The sequence below is a fragment of the Vidua chalybeata genome, chromosome 17 (genome assembly GCF_026979565.1).
Source record: "Vidua chalybeata isolate OUT-0048 chromosome 17, bVidCha1 merged haplotype, whole genome shotgun sequence".
NCBI lineage: Eukaryota > Metazoa > Chordata > Aves > Passeriformes > Viduidae > Vidua > Vidua chalybeata.
In genome coordinates, this window is record NC_071546.1 from 13,428,788 (window position 1) to 13,446,682 (window position 17,895).

At 45.0% G+C, this 17,895-nt stretch overlaps 1 protein-coding gene across 6 annotated transcripts in view; it reads right to left on the reverse strand.

Annotated features, from left to right (window-relative positions):
• TSHZ2 (teashirt zinc finger homeobox 2) overlaps positions 1-16,421 on the reverse strand; it is a 233,353-nt gene extending 216,932 nt beyond the window's left edge. For 5 of the 6 annotated variants that reach the window (XM_053958274.1, XM_053958275.1, XM_053958279.1 and 2 more), the window contains exon 1: positions 16,296-16,421. In XM_053958274.1, the coding sequence (XP_053814249.1) occupies positions 16,296-16,335 (40 nt within the window). In that variant the 5' untranslated portion in view covers positions 16,336-16,421. Of the gene's footprint in view, positions 1-3,937; positions 4,147-16,295 lie in introns of those variants that run through there. The other variant, XM_053958278.1, reaches the window with a different exon arrangement.
• Positions 16,422-17,895: the final 1,474 nt, after the last annotated feature.

Genomic DNA, 17,895 nt, shown 5'->3' on the forward strand with positions numbered 1-17,895 from the left:
AGTCAACTGGGATAAACACTTAGTCCTCCTTTTTCTTTCCCTATTACCACACCCCTTGCCTGTAACTGGTATAGATTACATCAGAAATTCCTTGCTGAGCCAGCTCTGCTAATAATTTTTGTTCTAAATCACAGAAAGAAAAAAAAAAAAAAAACCTGTGAAATGTAATCATGTCCATACTTTCGTCCACTGCAAATACCCGGAAGATGAAATTAAATCTTACAAAGAGCAATCCATCTCTTACTCAATCACTCCAGGACAAACTGAAGTGCCAGAGCAATGGTTTTACTGTGTTTGTGTGAACTCGTGTTACAGGCTGAGGCCACAGGCTGGGAATCTGCGATCTGCCAGTCCAGATGGGATTAGAAATCACTGTCACGTATGAAACGTCTGGCTCTCAATGAAATTATCTTTGAGGGGCAGCTTTATAAGGACACTTTCCACAGAAGTAGGAGAGGAGTGGAAAAGGGGCTGTATGTAACTGTACAGCTGAGATCAAATTCAATTAGAGCTGAGAGTTTGCAGCGTTTTCAGTGAACTCTTTCCCTCAGTGAGCACCACGCTGGTTATTCAGCCTCTCCAACACCAGTTTCTCGACTGCTGTGGCCTGATCACTCCTTGGGACCCATGTTTAAAAGCAGAAGGTCATGCTGATGCCCCTGCAGCCATGTTTCTAAAGGAAGTGTGACCGTGGGTGACACACGGTGACTGCAGGGCTGGCACACCGCGGCCCTTGCAGCACCTTCTCCCCACGTGCACAGGCAGCTGGTGGTACCCACGTGCACACACCCAGCAAATCAGCAGCAGCACTTTATCTCTCCTCAGCAAGGCCTCTGCTCCTGGAAAACCACTCACTTCAGTCTTACCATGCCTTTTTAGCTAATTGGCACAGAGAGAAGTAGTTACATGTAACAGAAACCAGGGCTTCCAAAGGAAGATAACATTTTTGAAGCCACGATTTCTATTGCTTTTTATTACCTTTACCTATGGTTTATATGACAAGGGGTCAGAGAACAGATGCAGATGCTAAACTGTGTGGCTGAGTGAATGAAGTCAACTTCTGCAGAGAAAAGCAGAAGGAAGTTAGAAGACATGAGTGAATTCACTTTAGTAGCCAAATGAAGTTTTGACTCACTGCTGACTCAAGTAAAATTCCAATTTAATACACCTCTAAAGCATAACCTCTTCTAGATAAAACAACAGTAATCCACTAACCAAATACACTCAGAAGAGAAAGGGAAATTCTGAGTAAGAGTACAAATATGAATCATTATTCTGATAATGTTTTTGTTATTATTTTTGCAGATGAATCCAAAAGCTCTTAGGACTCAATTAGGTTACCACAGCCAATAAAGATGAAAAGCAAAAGCAAGGCAGATACTTTCTGCCTAGACACCGTGGTGATGGGCACATTAGAAATGAGGTAGATTAGATAGATGAACTAGACAGACACATCTAACTGTCCTCCAGTGCACTCATTTGTTTGACAGCCTGGAAAATGCCAACATTCCTGGGATTAAATGAAAACAGAAAATTGCATTTTCACTGTAAAGTATACAAGGAACTTTCCTATGTCTGATTCTCTTTGTTAAAATAAACCAGGGCCCAACCACGTCCTCCCAGAGTGACCCAAAGCACAGTAAGATAAATGACATAGTAACCAAGGCACAAGCAACTGAGAGCCCTTGGGCTGCTACCCTTGTAGCCAGGTTTTAGTGCAGTGATAATGACCTGCACACACGTTGAGACATTCATTTTTTCCTGAGCTCAACAGCACCAAATATCCCAAACTGCCCATCTTGCATTGCTGTCTTGATATCGTAATTCTTTTATCCACGACTTCCAGCTGCTTTACCTTTATGGGCTGGTCAAACAATTTTTGTTCTGTGCAGCCTTTTCCCCCACTTTCTTCTTCAAGAGAGCAAAAGTAAATATCTTGGATGTAAAAAACACAGAAGAACAGAGTGGAGCTGCTGTCCCCAGAGGCTGCTGGCCCAGCTCTGTCTCTGTGTGGCTCTGCCCCAGCTCCCAGAGCAGCACACGCACGCAGTGACACACGGTTCACACTTGTGCCCGCATTCCATCCTTTCTCCAGGACGTGTGCTCCATCCAGAGCTGGCTGGGGCAGCCTGGCAGTGCCCGGGCAGGCTGCTGCTCCTGCCCGCCCCAGCAGCGCCGGGAGCCCGGGGAGCCGAGCTGAGCCACATCCCGGAGCTGCCGGGGAGAGCAGCATCCAGCTCCTTGTGACAGCTTTCCCCACACAACATCACAATCAGCCAAACACACTTGTAATCTACTGCAGCTGGTGTTTCTATAATTGATAGAGATATAAAAGCCCTTTTTGCTAAAGTTGTACTTTTGTATTTTTTTTTTCTTGGGGGAGTTGTGAGAAAGCAGCTACAAAAAGCGAGCTTTAAATCTCAGATAATGTAGCTCCCTTTAGAATCCCAAGCTTAAAGCAAGTAGTTACGAGTTTTAGCAATGCAAAAAAAGGGAGCTAAAAACAAACATTTATTTTACTTGACGTAGCAAAACAGTGGATTAAAAAGTTAAATCAATGCGCCGTCTGAATGGTTCCTGCTGTAGCTGCAATTTCAAATGAAATAAGAATGTTATAAAAACTCGCCCATATTAGGCACATTTGGAAATGTCTCCTTGTAACTGTTCTGTAAGTGTTCTGTCTATGAGCACTAACAGGTCACTGCACAGGAAATGCAAAAATATGTTACATTTTAATCAGGGCATATAAAACACTGTCTAGAATGTTACATTGCCCTTGGGAATCTGAAGTAAGTAGAGGAACTTTTACAAAGTCCAGGTCACTCTCCCCATTACATCACTGTTTAAAAAAAATATTATTAGGTTACATTAAAGAGATGTCATGTATTAGAACTTTCCCAGTTGCAGGATGATGGCTAAGAGATGCTTATTTCCTTGGAGAAACTCGTAATCGCTCCCTTGTTCCCCTGCTCATACTTTGTGTCTTGGAAATAATGTATTTTAACTGAATCAAAATGTTTCCAAACAATTATAAAGAGGGAGGACTAATATAAAAATGAGACTGTTCGTATACTCACAGCAACAACAAATTTCAGCACTTTTACCCTAACACACACACAAATTGAAACTCTGCCTGGCTGTACCTCATAGGTGATAAAAAATGAAAGAAGGGATTTTAGCAGACATGTTTGGGAATGATTAAGGTAAAATGTCCCTAATCCAAACAAATAGAAACCCAGATGTTGACGGCATCATAACATTCCTCTTGCCTTCCTGCAACTCTTTCTCCACATGATTTACATTTGTTTAACCCAAATCAAAGTTTGTAAAATCTTTAGTAAGTTCACCAAAACAGCAGAAGAGTAATGCAGAGATGACTGTTTTCTAGATTAACATTCTCAGGATTTTAGTTATTTAATACAAAAATGCTGGAGGTGACACAAACCAGTACAATAACCTGAAGGCAACCTGCTCTGCTGAGCCTGATTCGAGTTTTGTTGCTGACTTTCAGATAGAAAGACCAGGTTTATAGGAAAAAACTCCCACGGGGCAGCAAACAAAATGAAGTAAAATAAAAGAAAATAAAATAAACCCCTGTCTCTGAGTAAAACCAAGGTGAGAGCCCCAGGGGCCCAGGGCAGGTACCCACACAGTGACCCAGAGACCAGCCCTCCACCATGGGCACGTTGGGGCAAGAGAGGAGCTCTCAGACTAAGAAACCTTTTACCTGAACAGATATCTGTGGTTGAAACTCCTGGCAGGACTCTTTGTGTTGTCTCCGAGCTGCTTTTGTACCACAGCTGCTTCACTGCCCAGAGTGCCCACGCTCTGTTCAGCCTGACCCACCCCGGCCATGCCAGGCCTGGCGCCGCCACGGACCAACCCCCCTGTCCCACCCCCCGACACCTCCCAAACACACCAAATATATCAAATATACCATTGCCACACATTCTCTATGGGGTCACCAGCCTGTCCATGTGCTGCCTGAGCTCTTCTGCTCTCCTGTTGGCTCTGCCATCCAAGGGCAGCCCTGCGCCTGCCTGGCATCATCCTCTCCTGGTTCCCGCACCACGAATCGGGATTTTCCTCCTTTCCTTTGGGTTTTGCGCTTTTCCTGAGCTGCCTGCACCGTGCCTGTGGATGGGATCTCACCTCTGCCATTCAGCTGACATGGGGGGCACAGCTCTGGCCGATTTTAAGGGGATTTTTTGAGTTTTTCCCCACAGAAGAAGGTCCCGCCTCACGCGCGCCGGGCCCACCAGGCCACAGCGGCCCCTCGGGCCTGGTGCTGCCAGCCCGGCGCGGCCCGGCAGGGCTTGTTCCTCAGCTGGGCTGGATGCAATTCCCGCACACATCCTCTGTGTCTGTGAGGCGTGGATGAGTGCAGGCACTGGGAAAGCCAGCTGGGAGTCCAACATGTGGAGCCACACCGCTTCCCATCCAGGCCTGACCCGCGCAGGAGCTGCCGGACGTGCTCCCGGCACGAGCTCACGGCCACTGTGGTGCTCTACACTGAGCAGGCAATAACGCCATGCACACGAGTTTAGCCCTGTTCTCTGTGGATATTTGATGATTTAAGGCTCTCTACCCCTGCTTGTCCATGTTCTGCCCCTTAAATCTCTCTGCTTCCTCCCTCCAGGCCTGGGCTCCAGCTAAACACAAACAAAACCTTTTCTTCATTCTCCTTCTGCTCGGACCCATGGCTGCCCCTGCAGCCACTGTCCTACTTATCCCCAGCTCGACCGTTTTTTAAGGGAATGTAATTGAAAAAGAGAAACCAAGAACAGAGCATGTGTGGTGGGGATGGCACGTTGGAGAATGCTGTGTCACCTTCTAAAAATTCTTTGGCAACAGCAGCTTTTAGGCTTTATAAGTCAGACAAATTTGGGTGGATTTTCTCAGGGAAAGCAGAAGATATCTCTGAAAAATGTTCACGTCACTGCCAGAAAGCTCAGTGGTCCCACAGCTTTGAAATAAACCCTGATGAACGTCTTCTAATTTTTTGCCAAATAACATCCTACCCTAAATTACAGGAAGAACGTTTTAAGAAAGAAAACACAGATTTTAATAATGGAAATGGTTGCTTTGAGCAGCTCAGAACTGGAAACATTAGAACCAATAGAAATCAAACTTCTCAAGAGGAAACCCCAAACAATCTGGACTATAAGAACTCTTGAGCCCATAATACAGAAGTTATTGCTGCCGTGCCCTGGGCTATCCAGTGCTCCCACATCCACACAACACTGCTCTCAAAGACCATGGTGGTTTTCTGTTCTTTTCAAGATTTTCCCTATTTTATCCCCCTTTTTATTACCACACATCTCAACTTTTGCCACATTCAAGGCCTGCCAGGCAAGTGAAGATGCTGAGCCCTGGGCACCAGTCTTGGCTACTTGTCCTGCCCCATCCACTGCACCTTGTCTCTCCAGTATGGAAAACCCAGATGGAGAAAGAGCTCATCAAACAAAACCAAAAAAGCACATCTGTAATTCCAGCCACAGAAAAGGCTGATGACTTGTGCTGTCATATTCGAGCTGTTTTTTTTTTTTTTTCTCATGCACGAGTAAAACAATAAGCAGGTGAGGCTGAAAATCCCAGGTCTGAGTCCCTGGCTCAGTCAGAGCAGCCCTCAGCCATAAATTTCAGCACTGACTTAAAAATTGATAGGAACTCTTTTTAATCATCAAGTATTCAGCCGCTCATTACTGATATATACTTCAATGATGTGCCTTTAAATTTTGGTATAGTTTTAAAAATACAGTCTCCTCAAATTCCATACCAAATCCAGGCCCTGTAATTTTGTTCTGGTGTTTTTTTTTTTCCTTTCTAAGGTCTGCTTGAAACCCAAAATTTAAAAAGTTTGCTCTGCCAGGTGATGTTTTGTTAGCTTGTGACAAGAGAAAATATTTAATCCCTTAATATTTTTTTTTCCTGCTCAGAATATTAGCTTAATTGTCACAAACAATTAAACTCTTAGGAGTTAGAGACATCTTCAGACATTTTGACAATACATATTAAGAGACACTTTAAGGCAAATCTGCACAGATCGGCTTTTATTTGTTATGCTAAACGATGATGCATCCTGATTGCATTTGTTCCTTATTTGTGTGTGCAACAGGAGACGTACTGTGAATGATCTGTAAGGAATAAAATGACAGTATTTGACAGGCTAGGAAATGTCTGGGCAAGGATACAGGAGAAGGAACCCTGAGAGGGCATTGTTTATGGAGGGGCAATGGGGAGAGACACTCCCTTCAATCTAAGGCAATGAAAGGCGCCAACAACTAAATTACAGTTAATAACAGTAAGAAATAAACATAAATTACATATACAAGGCCCGAGCTCAAGGACTCTGGACCACTAAAAATATATATTATTATATCAATTATCAGCGAGAGACAAATTCCCATCCTGGGAATTTGCATACGAACTCTAATAACCTACTATTCAGAAATAGAGGCAAGTATTAATTTCCACATGAAAAGGAGCCATGGGAGAGCCTCCCGAGTCCCCAGCTCTGGAGAAGAAAGCCCTACCTGGTGATTCAGCACCTCTGCTCGAGAGGGTAGCAGGTGGTCTCCCAGGTAAGGCAGATCAGCCCTATATTACCTAAGATTTATTTGGAGTTCCTGTCAATATAATGGCTCAAACAGCCATTGCTGAGAGGTAATATGGTGTGAAAATAAACATAAACAACCCTTAATGAATCCAGAGGCTATTACCTGCACCATATTTCTTCTATAGGCAATACATACATCCCCAGTCGAGGCAAACAACATAAAAGTGCCCTTGATGGAGGCCCAGTTCCAGTTTACACAAGAGAGGGGACTGAGGGAGGTCCATGGGAATTTGGTGCTAAAGGCTTTTGAAAACTCAGGTCTCTCTTTAGCTGCCCATGTAAGGATTTAGACCCCCTAGGACTGCAAGCTGAGCCTCAAGCTCTATCGCCAGAGAATTCCAACCACCTCTGGCAGTCAGGGTGGAGGAAAATGTGTATGGCCTGTTCAGCTGCAATGACACCAGGTTTTACATACTTCTCAGGGCAATGCTTTATAGACAGTCACATCCAGCTCTGCCAAAGAAATGCAGAACAGTTTATGGGAAGAAAAGTAACAGGAACCAAATTCTCTGGTCCTGAAACTTACCACTGACCAAAAACCAGAACGTAAAAAACTTGATTATTCTGTCTAAAACTCTTGCTTAGTCAAGCGCCCTTGGCTTGGTAGAATTAGCAGAGCTCTGCTTTCTCAAACCATGAGCCCTCCCATTTTTGGGAGCTCCTGGCCATGAGCAAAGTGCCTCTTCCACCACCACAGGGAATTGCATGGGAGGGATGAAACTGCATTTCCACCTTCCCCAGGGTCCCAGCTGGCCTGTTCCCTCCTCTCCCCCAGCACAGGGGATGCCTTGAGCTTCCAGCCCAGACTTCCCTCCTGGAAATGCTCTGATGATAGAAATGTGATCTAGTACCTCGAGCAGGGAATTGGGAGCAAACGCTGTTTGACCTTGAGCAAATCGGGTAAAACCTCCTGGGTTCAATTCGCCTTTCTGTACAACCAAGGGAAAATATCCCACATCTCTGGGGTTATTCTGAGGAGTATCAGCAAGAAATCCATGGAAGAAAGGTGCTAAGTGTGAAGAAATATTGCTCCACTGCCTAACAAAGGACACAAATACGAGCAGGATCCACGCAGCTAATCAAAAGCACTGGAAAGCTTTTAATTTTTTTAGCATTTAATGCTACAAATGATCAATATAACCACTTTGCTTCTTTCTCCTTTCACGTGTTAATTTAATGCTACTTGTACTGTGCTTATGTATGTCATGACACGGCTGAAAAACACATAAAAAAATAATTTTGGTAGACCAATATAGCAGCTGGCACAAGGTTATGTTTCTTCGATACAAAACATAAAATCATAAAAGACCCAGCGCTTTCCTGTGAAGTCCACTCACCCTGCGGGAAGCAAATGAGTTCTTCCTATATGTACAAAGAAAATTGCAGACCTTATAAATCGTGCTGGTGATTCGCCGTGCAATTCACACACACAAAAAATTTATACATGGAAAATTCAGAGTAAAATCTCCCTATGAAAAATAGAAATTACTTCTGTCCAAGTGCAGGGTGAGTGATAGAAATAAGGTTGTTGTCTGCACACACCAAACTGCACCAATGTGCAGATTTTCATTCCAATCTCCTCTAAGCAGAGTTTCACTAGGAAAAAAAAAATAATGGAGCTACCAAGGTATTCTAGAGAATTTAATTATTTTCATTAAAAACAAGAACTGTAAGCTGCTCCTTTTTTCAATAGAAATTCTGCACCGATTCCACATAAACAGACCCAATATCACTTCAGCAGAGTTGCTTTGGGAATATGTAACAGCTTTTTTTAAGTTATGAAAGCAATATTGGATGAGATTTACTACAATTTAAGATAAGTGGGTCTTAATTTTATATGAACAGAGAGACTTAAAAAGCAGGCAGGAAGAGTTCCAATTATATTGTGCTGGAATATCAAGCCCTGTGCAAAATTGCCCCTTTTCTGTTTTACATGCATAAAAACAAGCACAACAGGCTTTTCAATTAAATGAGACTTTTGAGAGAGATGCAGGAAGAGCCAGCGAGCTCCTTAAAACTTTATTGCTTTTTATCTTTGTCAGGTAGGGCTGTGAGTTGAAAATGACCTGTTCTTTGCAGCACACAGTCCTTCCTGTGAGCTTTTTCTTCCTGCTTGACCCATCAATTTTAAAGGTTTCCCAAAACGGGAATGCAAGGCTTGATCTGGATTAGTTTTCCCCATGTACTCGGTAGCTGTGCTTTCCCACAGCCAGCCAGAGCTCAGGATGTTTCCCAGAGTCTCTTTAGCATTGGGAGTAACTTTAATGAGCCTCAGTATCATTAGAGGAAAGCAGTTTACAGAACACAGGGAGAAAAGACACAGAAAGGAATAAGATACAGCTCTAATAGATACAAGCCATGGAGATGAAAGAACGAAGTCAGCATCTCATTTGCATTAATACAATAAAAATACAGCATTAATGTTGCTAGTTGTAAATTTTTTTTCAATAAAGTTCAGCCTGATTATATCTGGGAAAAAAGGTAGGCTGTGCATTCCTGGTAGTGTTTATCCTATAAAGAGCAGTTGCTGCCTATTAACTTTCTACATTTAATTGCCACTAAAAGCAATCTCCAGGAAACTTCAATGGAAAGTCACTCCTCAAGAACCGATGGTCTGAGCTCTCAGAACTGCTCTGTTTATGGCAATACAAAGCCAGAGCTCCAATTCACACAGCTCCACTCCATCATTACGTTCAGTATTTTGTTTACTGATATTATGTGTGTGTATGTCTATAATTACACACCCAGACACACACACCAGTTCATCACCAGAATCAGGCAAAAGAAATACTGCCAACCTTGTTTATACAAAAAGCACAAAGCACAACCTCAAAAATCACGAGACTGACTGAAAATGATGGGAAGTTAAAAACAGTCGCTTTGAAAATCAAGGCATTTTTTCTTCTGCATAAGAACTTCCAGCCTGCTTATTTTCGAGTTCCTCTCCAGAGCGAGCAGTTTGAAATAAATTTCCTTTTAAAATGCATATTGGACACTTGCATAATCATCATCAGACTCCAGGAGCTGGAGCTTTGAAGAAAATAAACCCTAACAAAGGACTTTCAGGGGACACTACTCCTAACAGCACAGTTCCAACACTTGGGCAAAGATTGGTGCAATAATCAAAAACTGCTCTGAACAACCGAGCTCTCCAGCTGCATCCCTCTCCCAGACAGGCACTTTTCTCCCCTCCTTGCAGGTATGGATGTGTGCATGCCTGAAAAGGATCCGTCTCGCAGACATTTAGGACTGTTTGTTCTATTTAACTGTGGAATTTTACCAATACTTGGGACCATCAGGGGCTGCACGTTAGAAACTCTGTATTTTTCACAATCAGATCTTGTCATTTTGAAGCTATTGTTGCGCCTTTCTTTTTCCTAGGGCAAAGGGGGAAAACATTTCTTTTAGGGAAACAAAGATTCTGTTCATTTTTCTAAATGAAACACTTAATGCAACAATTACATCAGAAGACCAGTTTTTCCACTTCTTTTTTTTTTTTTTTTTTTGCCTGAGAAAGCTCAGAAGGTAATGGATGAAAAGCCAGCAACAGTTGAAGAGGGATGTGTAAATCTAATGGGAAACACTGTGCTTCTGTGATGCTTTTCTCCTTGAAACCTTAAAAAATACACGGTTTGCTGTCAAGGTATTTCTGAGTTGCAGAAGCCGTTATTATAACAGGGTAAAAATTACTCTGTGCCAACAGCCTCAAGTGAGAAGCCACCTTAATGAGAAATAACTGCTTTTAGCCCCTGAAAGCACATGGAACTTTCAGGCTTTGGATTTGCAACCCATTCTCAGGCATTTTCTCGAGAGCTGCCACCACATGCCTTAAAAAAAGGCTTTTTCAAAAGCTCATCTCACCTCTGGTACCCAGAACCAGTGCTCAGTAATTAACACAGAGCATGGAAATGTGACTGGGGAGGGAATTTGGCCGAGCAAGCAGAATATCTCAGTCATCCAGCCTTCAGGAAAGAATAGCTTGCAGGCGTTAGGAACAGAAGTTCCAAGCAGAACTGTCCCTGGATTTAAAGCTTAATGGAAGAATCTGGTCCCTCTTCAGAGGCAGAATGCTTCTCTGGGAACATATACATTGAATTTTGCAGCTGAACAGCCCAGTCTTACACAGACAGTCCTTCCACAGGCCAGTCACCCACTGAAGCAAAGTGCTGAGTATGAGCTGCTGAACTGGGCCCACTCTCATGTAAATGATTGTAATTAAATAGGTAATGAAAAATCCCTGCTCTTGCATGAATGAAATGGAAGATTTCAGCTCAGAGTGTAATGTGGTTCCACTTGGCTCCTGTATCAGATTGGGAGACAAATGAAAATGTCTCTCTGCTTGCGTGAGCATGCTTTGGAGGTAAAACTTCACAAATATTTTCATTTTGCAGAGAAGAGGGAAAAACAAAGGCTCATTCTAGCAGCAAAGTCTGTAGGATCCCACCTTTTTAAGGCAGAATGTCACACACACATCTCAACCCGAGAAGCATTAAACAGAATTTGAATAATTTTACTTTGCCTTTGCTAATAATACGTCATCCAGTGGAAGAACCAGGCCTTATTCTCCCCTCCACCGGCTGACATGATATTTTTTTTACATTTGAGCTCTTAAGATCTGCACAATAGCTTAACACAATAAGTGTTTAGCCTCTGGTTCCAACTGTAATTGATAGAGTACAGTTCCATTCCCTCTGCTGCTGCTAAGTTGGGAATTGCAGCCACAGCAACTGACAGCTTTTTTTTTTTCCCTGCGAGTCTGGAGTTGCTCTCTGGGAGTGATGTCCTCATCGGGATGGGAAGGGAAATGACGGCAGAAAAGCTCAACCTGGCCCTGTGCTACCGAGGGACCTCTGCTAGGGGAAACAGCTCCTTCAGGTGGGTGCTGATAATGAGAGCGAAAACCAGGAGGAGAAAGCTCTGGGAGGAAATTTCCAAAATCCTGCCGGTTTGGAGAAAATGGGCTTCTCAGAGAGCACGGAAGAGGGAGAGCAGTTACGCACTAGAATTTCTGACAATGGACACGCTTTCAAAAGTGCTCTAAAATTGTGTCATTTGCTGATGGAAATGGCTTCTGTTTCCCAGTCACAGGGGCTGAACTCTGGGTGTGCCCCACTCTTCAGATAGTGGGGAGATACTGGGCTTGGATAAATGAGAGGAAAATTGAAATGGGGAAATAGGCACTAAAATGAATGCGATTTCAAATTGTCCCGTTCAGGCCTGAGTTCTGACACGGGAAATAAAATTTCCGAGCAGCTTTGGGCTTAGGAGCCGACTGCAGAATTTAACACAGATGGAGACTAATTTTGGTGCCTCTTTAGTTGCAAAAGTACCTATTTTTGAATATATTTAATTAACCAGGATTTAAAGGCTCCTCTTGTTTGTGAACACCTTGGCCTTTTTGTCATCTGTCAGCATCGTGATGTGCACTGTAAGTGAAGGGTTCTGAGGCATGAACTGTTTAGGTGGTTTTGATGTGCAGTTGCTTTTCTGGAGGATGTTGAAACAAAACAGTGCTGCCATTTCTACAGTTTCATTCAGCACTGCTTCCTTGGAATGTGCTGCCATTGCCCCTGTTATAAAGGATACAAACAATCCTGGAACAGCCACAGTGCTCCTGGTTACATTTACAGAGATACCTCGCTGCCTTTTGCCACAGAAATCCAGGGAGCAAGCCTTGCTGGTTATTTACTCTGCTCTCTGCACAAGCAGAATTTCACATTCTAAATACAATTCTGGTTTAAATAACCTTTCCTACTAAGGTGCAAGCTGCAGCTTTAAAGAACTCCCTGCTCACCATCTTCTGCTTGCTGCTCTATGAGGACTCTTCCAAAAACAAACCCGTGTTATTCTACAGCTCCAATAAACAGAATAAATGTGCCTGAGACCTGCTTCTGCTGTGCTCCTCCCCAGCTTTGGTTGTTAGCTAGTCTGTAGGGGCTGAGAGAGAAAGAAAAGAAGAAATATAAAATTTCACCCGCAAAGGGCGTTAAGTCCAGATTCCTCTTTGCGGGCTTTAAAGAAGCAAACTACCAATTCATGATCACAAAATAAAATATGCACATTTAAAGAAGCTGCAGGGGAAAGGAGAGTTTAATCCAGTGAAATTGTGTTTGAAAGCTATTCCATACCCCTAGGAATAAAATCTGAATAGCAATTCTGCTTTGCTTCCACCCTTTTTCCACCCTCCTGTTAATATATTACCATTTGTTATGGAATCGTTACGAGACTTTTGCCCCAGACGTGGCTGCATTTTGCTGAAGGATGAAGGACTTTGTGGGCCTGAGCCTCCTCTTGCTCCCAGGAGCAGTCAGAACTCAGTGGTGCTTCGAGGGAAGGGATGTTTGATTTGCACCTGAGCGGGGCAGAATCAGGCCCCGTCCTGTGTGATCCCTTGGGGTGACAGCCCCAACACGAACGGGATGTTTATTGCAGACACAGGTCCCATCCTAAAGCAGGCTCTGCTGGAAAGAGCTGCAACTCTCTGCCTCAACAACTATCGACTTGGAAATGATGCTCTCAAAAAGCAAGGATGATTCAGAAAAGATTCGGCCCTGCAAAGATCAAAATGCGTTTGACATCGTTGCGGTGTTGATGTGAAATAAAGTGGCTCTAAAAGTGTAATCGGAGAGCAGAAATCCCCATCATCACACATAAATAGTGCCCCATTTATCCAATTACACTCCCTTGTTTCATTACAGTGCTCTGGAATATATTTCTTAGGAATACAAGGCTTAAAATTAATAATAGAAAAGGACAAAATTGCCATGTATATTTCTCTAGATAGATTTTCATCTAACAGCAGGACCTCACTTCTGATTCACTCGCTGGTTCTCTCTAACCTTTACATTATTCATTAATCAAACTCAAAACCTGCTTTCAAAGTCAGTGCATGGCAGTAATTATTTACAGTTGTGCATAGTATTTAATTTTAAGCAATGACAAAAGCAGGCATGTCCAGAATCATAAGGCTTATCATTTTTCTTCCCTTGGAGGTGAACTATCTGAAGAAACTAAAAGTTGCAAACTTCTCTTCAATATCTCTGCTGCCATCAAGACAAAATGCAGTGCAACTGATACCTTTGAACTTGTACAACTAAAAATAAATAAAAGTGAAAATTAAGTAATATATCATATATTAACTCCTTTAAATAAAAGGACTAAGGAGCTTTGCTATCAGCCTTGATGAGAGATGCATTTCTTATTGCACAGTCTGTCTCCTGTCACTTTGAGGTATTTTTCACCATACAAAACAGAACCTCAGTATTATCCCTGAAAATGAAAGTCAGTTTTAAGAACTATATACAACAGGCACGTCTGCTCTTTGAAACTCCCCCCTACCCCCCACAAACAGACAAATACAACTTCAAAGCAGGAGAACTATTGCAAATGTATAAACCTACTTCAAATAGTTCTGCTGGCTGAAACTGGACTGCATTTGCAGGATTTTGCTCACCTGAAACAACATTGATCTGAGGAGAAATCTAATCAAAGAAATGCACCACTGAAGAGCAATGCACGTTTTATAATGAGAATGAGAAAGGAGAGATCTAATTGTGGTCATACGAGTTTCTCCCTTGTCATTAAGATCTTAAAAATGCTGTAGGATCCTGGATAAAAACATCTCTTACTGTATCTCAGCAGGGAAATCCCGGGAAACAACAGCACGGGCTTTGCTCGAAAAAATTTACTTACTGTATCCTACGTTTCTAAAAAAGAACACCGTGCCCCTGCCACGAAAAGATACTACACGCATTCCAAGTGAAAATTCTACTTTGAAACCCAAATAAAATGAAGCCTCGTGTTCCTGACAGAGAGAAAAAAGGAGCAGTTCTAGCACTGTCACTGTGCCGAACAGCATCCATGAAAAAGCAGCTATTTATTTATCCTGCAAGTTGAAAATGTGAATGCCTTATTCAGATCAAACCTCTTGGTGAAGAAAATAATAATAGCGACTCTGACAGCAGAGGCCTCCCTAATACATATATACATACATATATATATATATATATTTATATAGATATATTTAAATAAATATGTGTGTTTCTAGCGGAACTGTTATTTGTGGCTATTGCCATAAATTTGGGATCTTTGCCTGCCAGGAATCCCAGCCTGCACAGGTACATTCACTGGGCACGTTCCAAAAGCTTCTGCCTGCAGCCCATTGTCCTGCACCCAAGGAAATGCAGCCAGAGCTGTGAGTTGATAAAAGTTCTGCGTGTCCCAGTTTCTCAGGGGTGACATTTCCCCCTGCGTGCATCCCAAGCACTACTTCACAAAGTTTATCCAAGTGTGCCACTAAACTTGCCCATCTGTTTTGTCCCACATTTGCTGTGCTACACCCAGGAAATATTCACAAGGGCGAGGGAAAAAATTTGAAGTAAAGACGTCAAATATGAGTTTTCTTTAAAGAACTAATCCAAGGAAGGACACAAAGGGAAAAAAGAAGGGGAAAAAAACCCGCCTACATTAAAAGCCAAACAAGATAATAATTGTGCATGTCTGGCTAAGAGAATCTAGAGGGCAAGCCTTACGTCATTGGCACTTGGGTTACCATGGTGAGTGATTTATTGATATATATCAAGAATGAATAGATCAAAGGCAGCAAGATGACAGGTGATCAATCAAATGTCAAATCAAAGCTGGCAATCAACTGGAAAGCTGATTTTTCAGTGGGTGGGTCTGGCAGAAGAAAAATGAACTTCCATATTGCGCTTCCCAGAAACAAAACCCCACCACACTATTAAAAAAAAAATAAAAAGCAATTAAGGAGCCTGAAAGAAAACTCTTTGAAAAGATCTACTATACAGACCCACTCGTCTGTTTCTTTTTCTTGGCCCCCAAAAGAAAAAGAACACCCTACAATGACAAACAAAACACTTCCAAAGTTGCAAACTATTTTCTTCTGTTAAAAAAAAAAAAAAAAAATAAATTGCAAAACCACTTGGCATGTGCACATATATAAACTCGGCTACGAAACAAAAGAAGGATTTGATTTGAAAATGTGGATTGTCTTCTAACAGTCAGAACGTTTCATTTTATTTCCTGTTGTAATTTTCACCACTGATGATCAAAGGCTGAACTTCCCCACCGGGTTCATCAGCAGAGAGAGTCCCTGTACTATTTCAGGCACACAGAGCGCTCTCTCACACACACACCCGGCCAGAACTGCCACCAGAAATACGGCGAAATAAAAGATTAAACACCCCGACCCACTTCGCGAAACGCACGGATCCAAAGCGAAAGCCAGCGGGAGCGGGGAAAACCAGAAAGGAGGGGGAAAAAAAAAAAAAATCTATCCTACAGCGAAAAGCGAAGGGAAGCCTGACTGCTTTCGGTTCGGGCAGGGGAAGGGGCAGGGGGAGAAGGGGAGCCGGGGGAAGAAAGTTGGGGGGAAAAGTTTCGGCCGGGCAGCGGCAGCGGGGAGCGGCGGCGGCGGCTGCGAGCCGGGGGCAGCGGCGGAGGGCGAGGGGACAGCCCGTGGCAGAGCAAAATCTTGGCAATAAGGAATGAAACTGGCTGCACAGACTTACGGAGGGAAAGGGAGGGGGAGGGGGGATAAATAAATAAAGATCCAGCCCGGAAAAGCAAGGGTGACCCTAAATAATAATAAAGATGGGGGGTAGGAGTGGAAGGAGCGGAGAGACAGAGGCTGTGTAAGTGGATGGCTTCTCCTTACCTGCAGCCCGTTTGGGTGCTTGCTGTTTCCTCCTTGGCATCGCTCTACTTTCTCCAATCTCACTTCTGTCCCCAGATCCGAGAGCCCTGAGACGCTCCTGAGCCGTGTTCCTCTGCCTCTCAGCTGCTTCCCCAGCACCCCCCTCAAGCCTCCCCTGCCCCCCTCCTTTCCACTTCACTGATAGGAACCTGTTTGGTTTTTATTTTATTTTAGAGATCTAGGTTTCTTTCTTTCTCTCTCTCGCCTTTTTTTTTTTTTTTTTTTTTTGGTTGGCTTTTTTTTTTTTTTTTTAACTGTTGCAACACTTGCTTTGCTTTGATTCAAACATCCAAGCTCAGAAGCAAATGAAAGGCGCCCACAGTGCCAGAGAACGGTAATAAATAAATAACAAAATAGATCTGTATATATTAAAAAGGCAGCTCTGGAGAGACTGTGGGGCTGGCTGCTTCCTCCCTTCCCTGTCCTGTCCTCCTCCTCCTCCTCGCAGAGCCGTATGGCGGAGCGGCGCCCGGGTGTGCGCGGTGTGTGTGTGTGTGTGTGTGTGTGTGTGTGTGTGCGTGCGTGTGTGTGCGCGGAGCGCCGCAGGTTCCGTGCTGTCAGATGCCAGGCAGTGAGTGATATGGGAGCGGACAGGGCGGCTCGGGATGGGAGGAAATGTGGGATCCGCACACACACGCGCGCACACGCGCGCACACGCACACACACACACACACACACACACGCGCGCACCGCACACACACGCGCGCACACGCACACACAGGCAGGGCGAGGCGATGCCAGCGAGCATCGATCCGCCGAGCAAACTGAACATTAACAAACTCCTCCTCCGCGACCCGATGACAGGAGGAAATTTACTCCGCGCAGCCGGGCGGCAGAGCCGTTCATTAAAGAGACAGGGCGCCGGCACCGCGCCCGCCGCCGCCAGCGCCGCCGCCGCCCCGCCGGCCCCCGCGGGGACACCGCTCCCCACGCGGGGACACCCCCTGCTCACACCCCCTCCCCACGCGGGGACACCCCCTGCTCACACCCCCTCCCCACGCGGGGACACCCCCCGATGCGGGACCATCCCCTCCATATGCGGGACCTTCCCCCGCACACGCGGGACCACCGCAGGCGGGATCAGCCCCGGCCCCGCAGGATGCGCTTCCCGAGGGAGGGCGCTGCGGGCAGCCGGGGCCGGGGCGGCAGCGCCCTCCGTGCGATCCACCCGAGACAGGGCGGCTCCAGGGGGAAAGAGGGCTTTGCGGCAAGGATCCCGCTGGGCGGCCGGCTGCGCTCCTGCCGCCGGGCTGCCCGCGGCTGCCGGGGCACCGGCTGCTGCTCAGGTGTGCCCGGGGCTGTGCCCGGGGCTGGGACCGCGGGATGCTCCCTCGGGTGTGCCCGGGGCTGGGGACCAGAGGATGCTCCCTCGGGTGTGCCCGGGGCTGGGGATCCGGGCTGGGGACCGCGGGATGCTCCATCAGGTGTGCCCGGGGCTGTGCCCGGGGCAGGGACCGCGGGATGCTCCCTCGGGTGTGCCCGGGGCTGTGCCCGGGGCTGGGGACCGGGGGATGCTCCCGCAGGTGCTCCCTCCCGCCTGTGGATAGCCCGGGGCTGGTGA